General features: G+C 40.9%; 1 protein-coding gene across 11 annotated transcripts in view; it reads left to right on the forward strand.

Annotated features, from left to right (window-relative positions):
- Window positions 1–2,000, forward strand: part of LOC6611087 (collagen alpha-1(XV) chain) — a 54,104-nt gene extending 52,104 nt beyond the window's left edge. For all 11 annotated transcript variants that reach the window (XM_032717745.1, XM_032717734.1, XM_032717739.1 and 8 more), the window contains 2 exons: window positions 35–271; window positions 495–2,000. In XM_032717745.1, coding sequence (XP_032573636.1) covers window positions 35–271; window positions 495–570 — 313 coding nt within the window. In that variant the 3' untranslated portion in view covers window positions 571–2,000. The remainder of the gene's footprint in view (window positions 1–34; window positions 272–494) is intronic.
- The last annotated feature ends 4,242 nt before the right edge of the window (window positions 2,001–6,242 follow it).

Raw genomic sequence — 6,242 nt, forward strand, 5'->3', positions numbered from 1 at the left:
AAATTTAAATTCATACTTTTAATAACCCTTGTAGGCCCATGAAGCTGGTCTGGCACGGCTCGCTGCCCAATGGCGAGCGCTCCATGGACACCTACTGCGACGCCTGGCACTCGGGTGACCACTTGAAGGCCGGCTATGCCAGCAATCTCGATGGCCACAAGCTGCTCGAACAGAAGCGCCAGTCCTGCGACAGCAAGCTGATCATCCTGTGCGTGGAGGCACTGTCGCAGGATCGCAAGCGCAAGAAGCGGGAAATCGGCGACGGCAGCAGGTTTGTACTTACACGTGTCCTATTGATTTGGCATTAGCGTTTTATTACTTGCCAACTTTGCTCATTACCTCCGTGGCCACAAGCACTTGTGCACAGGGAGAAAATACCTACTGTTTTGAGACTTTAATTTATTTACAAGTTTTGGAAAAAAAAAATTATAAAACGCAGTAGCTTTAAATGCATATCACTGAATTTTGTCTTTGTATTTTGTTTGATTTCACAGACACGGCGAAAGTGAAAGCAGGGAGTTCAAGACGGCCGATGAGTATGCAGCGCATTTAGAAAATTTACTGATGTAAGCGGAACCGGAAGGAAGAAGAAGAGCGGCGTCACACCGAACCATTCTCATGCATAAAACAAAACAAATCACAGCACACACACACATACACACATGCGTGTATACATTGAATGTCAACGTGAATCATGGCCATGCATATAATCAGCGAATTCCAAACAAAAACCAAAAAGAGAAATACTCAGACGGCAGATGTATGTTGCATATAAATACATACTTATATTACCAGTACGCATACACACTACTCGTAGGTAATATGTCTAATATATAGCTAAACGTATATGATAAACACAAATAGATATATATCGTGGATATATATTTGAGTTGTACTTTATGTTTAGGACACGGCACGAGCAAGCAGCAATTTTTGTACCAGCAGGAAACATATTTGTAGTTTGTAAACTGTAATTTGTAACTTACCGATAGCCGTAACCGAACTAATATCTAATTTTTGTAATTACCTAAGCTCATCCACAACAAAAAAAATAAGAAAATAAACAAAGAAAAAAAAAAACAGCAGCGGAACACCCAGTCGCCTCCGCCTACGCAATACTGGCCAAATTAGTATCCTACTTAGATTTGTATGGCAATGCACCCGAGAATCGAGAATCGAGCAATTCGAAAAGCGAGCAACTCTTCACAGGACCCTGTATATGCGTGTATAAATGTGTATTTTTGTCAAAAGACTTCTAGGTGTGTGTACATTATAAGAAAGCCCCGCGTGGTTACTATACGAAACCGTTTTTAACTATCGCATGCAGCCCTTTCTGCCCAGTCTATATACGATATATATATGAACTTTATATAGGATATATGTGTTTTACGACCGATTTCTACTCCTATCGTAGGCCAGAGATTTTCTACAGCGTAGCTCGCGATTCACCATAATACTCGTTATCGAATTCCGAATTGCATATTCGGATCGCAGTTTTTATATGCATCAGATGAGTAACGATAATGAAATTATAGCATAATCAACACACATAAGTACATACACAGCCGTCGATGGTAAATTCGTAATTTATTGTCATTCGATAACGAACACTTAACTAAATTCTAATTATAGTTACCGATAGTTAGTTACGTAATAATTTCTTTTTGCATTTAACCAATGCATTTCCAACTACAACATTTGTAATGTAATTAAACGTAATTGTAATGACAGTTAAGGTATTAATTTAAAACAAACCACAAATGCAGAACACAAAGCGAATGGCGCGGTAGCCAGTCGCACGGTGACATTATATAGTACGATTAAAGTAATATAAATTTAGTGAAATCAAAACTGAAGTGCAGAACCCTCTAGTCCTAAGCCTAAAAACACGAAGAGAAGAGAAGAGAAGAGCAGAGAGAGTGCATAACAGAGATACATAATAGCATAATATTATTGAATAATATGAAACAATAAAAAGTAAACTATCAAATGCAGCAAAAGTCTTGTCATCCTGAACTTTTCTACTTCTACGTTTAATTACGTTTTATTTAAAGGCTGTGGGAAATAGCAGAAAAGTTTGCTGCACACGGGGCAATCATGGTAAATTGCTTTCGGGTGTTTTGGCCTTAAAATATTAATATCCATAAACACGCATTGAAATTTCAGAGTGAGTCGAACACACTTGGCATATCGACAAATCCCCCATGGATCCGGGCACAACTGTTGTCTATCTGAATTCGAAATATTTTATATGGCTCATACATTTTTCAGTAAATAAAAAATATTACAAATTCATCTACCTGGGCAAATTCCTAGAAATTACTTTGCTCAATATTTTTAATTTAAGTTGGAATCAATTTTCATTTCCCAACCCAGCAGCAAGCAACAAAAGGTATTTTTATATGGACGGGGGGCTGGGGAAAACAAAGAGTATTGCGCCATTTCCATTTCCACGTTTACCTGTATTTGTGACTGTATTTGTATCTGAATCTATATCTGTATCTGTATCTGCATCCGTAGCCCCATAGAAGCTTGTCTGAGCCGCACGTTTGATAACCAATTTAAATAATTTTTCACTTGAATTAAAGCAAATGATTTCAAACAAAAAAGAGCCGCGCCATTGCGAAGCTCGGCGGGGCCATTGATGCTTTATGAATTTCAATGGCAGGCCAACATAGTTTCCGGATACAGATTTCGTCGTGAGTTGTGCGATACCCCGGCAGATACAGATACATATTCCGATTCGGATTCAGATACTTAGGCATGGAGCTGTATGGCTGCTTTCAGGCAAATAAACAAACAGGCCAAGAAGCTGCCGAGTGGCAACAGTTGCGATTCGGTTTGGGATTGGGACTGCCAGCTCCAATTGTGATTGAAGGCGCCATATAATGGGGAATATTTGGTGAGGAGGGCAGCTGGGGGTGAGGGGCTGAATATCTGGAGGAACGGACGCCACTTAGGCACAAAGCAATCAAATCAGATGAGCGGGATGAAATTTTAATTTAATGAATGAATACGGATCTCTTGTATTAGTTGATTAGCCGCGAAGCCAATTCAAATCTGAGCCTTCAAAACCTTGGTAAACTCCAAAAAAGGAGGCCAAGTATTCTGAGTTTTCAATTATAGGCCTTGCTTGAGGTGGTCCCAGGACCAAAAAGTTTAAATTCCGTGTGCGGCTGACAATGTCATTTATCATAACACATTTAGCCGTGAGCTTATTAGATTCCACTTTTGTGCCCAGGCGCATTTACAACTTTTCCATGCTTGTTTTCCAGCTTCCTTGCTTTTCTTTTCCTTTCTGTTAAATTCTGTTCTGTTTTCTTTTTTATTGAAACATAAAACAACTTTCCCAGCCGCACATACGAGGCCAGCATCCGTAACAAGTTGGCTAACACACACACACACACACACACACATCCATTCAGAAGGGCGTACATATGTCACGAGTAAAAACAATTTATCATTTAGCTTATCAAGACGCGCGGCCTAACGTCCATTATTTTGCGGACGCTACGCAGAGAATTGTTTTTTGATGATAGCCCCCAGTTGTAGTTATTCCTCCTCAATTTTTTTGGGGGTTTTTAGGTAAGCAACACGAAAATACATGGGAAATGTCTGAGAAATGATTATTGTTCTGCCCGCATGTGATTTACAATCTATCATAGCCATTGGGAACTTCGAATTACGCAGCGTTATGAATGGGTTCTAATCAAAGCAGATGGTCCAGTGAATGAGTTATAGATCTAACCATTAAAACAAAACCGAAATAGAATTGCCAAAGGCGAACTGAATTTTAGGTAAATTGGAGATTATATTTCTTCATCTCCTCTTTCCCATACCATAGTACAAAGCAGACAGTTATTTATACATAATTCCGTATAATTTTATATATTCCAAAAGCTTTTATCTCACAACTCATGAAATTTATCCTTTTAAATGGGATTTCTATCTTTCCCAAGATAGACAATTACGGCGAACAAATTGCATGAATGAATATGCCTTAGAAGGGGCTGTTGGCAAGAGTTTCGGGGGCGTGGCCGCACGGCCGCACGGCCTCCTCACGTGTAACTAAAAACCAACAATTATGCATGTCAGACCGCAGAAACCGATGCCACGCCCACAGCCCTCAGTCCGCAGCCCACATCCCAGAGTCCTCGCGACGTCAACATAGCGGCGACAGCGACAACGAAATCGGAATTTGCATAACTTTGTATGAGATTCTTGCAGCGCAGCCATGTCGAGCCACAATATCATTCATACATGCATGCAGCGCGCAGTCATGTGCACTGAAAAAAAACGGTTTATTTTCTTATGATCTTGCAAGATCTATACAGATCTATACACATACTCGATATTATTTTAATTAATAATTCTTTATACATAGGAGTCATCATTTCCTTAAGAAACCCGATATTTTATATACCTTTTGTAGCTAGAAGGCTTACCTAATTTTTTCGCAGTGCACCCATGGCACAGGGCACGTATACACTGGCAGACAATGTCAGTGAGCCGTCAACGTTTCAACTTGTCATGCGAGCGGGAAAATCGTGGAAAAGAGCGGCGTGGGGGCACAGGTGAAGGTGGTTCGGTTATCAAGGGGGTAGAGGGCCTTGCTGCCAAGTCGAAGACGTTGCTCCGGGCTGCTACATGGCCTACCTTCAATTTGTCCGTGTGCCCCGTCGCCATCCGATAACCAGCAACTCCACGTGGAGGAGGGATTGGGATATGGCTTGCTTGGCGTGGCAAAATGCAAGCCCAACCGCACAGCACCGGCTTTTATGTTGCATACTTTGCTGCGTTGCCGGCAACGTATTATTTCAGTTACGTTTTGCGGAAATGCAACTGAAAACTTGCAATTTGTTTGACGTTTCGGTATTTTTTCGTATGAATTTATAATGCCCTCGACTTCAACACCTGTCGCTTGCCGTTCGTTCTTTAGTTTCGTTTCGTTCGGTTGTTTGTTTGCTTTCTGTTTGTTTGGCTGTTTGGTTTGCCAGGAGTTTGCTTTCTGGTTGCTGCTGATTTACAATGCAGGCGATTCTCCTTCGTTCTGCCCTGTGGTTTATTGATATATCAGCGGCATCGTGATTAGGCGAAAAGTCAGGAAATACACAGTCCACCTTCGTCGCTGTGAATGTGTGTGTACACACATGCGTATTTATGTTATGCCGCCGCAGTAACACACAAAAGGTAGCAACTTTTAATTGAAAAACTTGGGCACTTACAACTTGCAAGGAAGCGGCGGTGAATCCCCCTCGGTTCACCTCGCATCCACACCGCACCCCCTACCAATGCCGCCCTATTAGCAGTTGCAGGCGTTGGTGGCGTGGGCGTGGCACTGTGGCAAGTGGCAATACTGGCATTGTCGCCGGCATTACTCAAGTTGTTAGCAATGTTTACAAACACAATAAGCAAATACGCCAGCGATGGTGGCGCCACCAACAAATGCACTGAGATAAAAAACTATTAAAAGCACAAAATAACCCTTCACATTTTAATTATCATTTAAATGTGATTACTTAGACATTGATTCTTGTGTTTTAGCTTAGAAGATTGTTTAAAATTAAGTTGAAATAAACAAATTAATTAAAATAAATTTAAATGCATGTGATTTATAATTTTAAGCCATAGGCTTTTTTATTTCTTCAGTTACAATTTCTTTTTATTTTCATTCAATTTTTTTCACTGCTTATATTTCCTTTTAGTGAACAGGTTTAGTTGACTTAAAGACGGCATCGTCAACACGCGTCCTGCTTACATAGAAAGTTTTCCCGCTCTTGGTCTTGTTTTCCCTCGGCCGACTGATAGTTAAATAGCGCTAAGCAAAGTCTGGCTGGGAAACGTGCGATAACTTTTCCATTTTGCTGCTGGGTAAATATTTGCCACCTCGGCAATCGGCATTTACCACCTGGAAAAGATGCAGGTGCAGGTGCAGGTGCGAATGCAATGGCCATGACAGCATTTAGCCATCTTCCACTAATTAAACTAGCCAGGATCATCGAAATAAAACAATGAAATCAAAATGCTAAAATGCTTAACTTTTAATTAGCAGCCGAGGCGTGGATCAGCGGCGTCCCAATACATAATTAAAATTATGATTTGGCTTTTTGGGAACTAATCTATTTTGGGCGAATTGTAATTGGCAGACGGCAAATTTCATATGCAAATTGTATTAGGTATCAGGGGAGCTTTCGCTTCCCGCTTTCCACAATGACCCATTGTGGGGTGGCCAGCTAACCACG

Source organism: Drosophila sechellia, chromosome 3L (assembly GCF_004382195.2).
Source record: "Drosophila sechellia strain sech25 chromosome 3L, ASM438219v1, whole genome shotgun sequence".
NCBI lineage: Eukaryota > Metazoa > Arthropoda > Insecta > Diptera > Drosophilidae > Drosophila > Drosophila sechellia.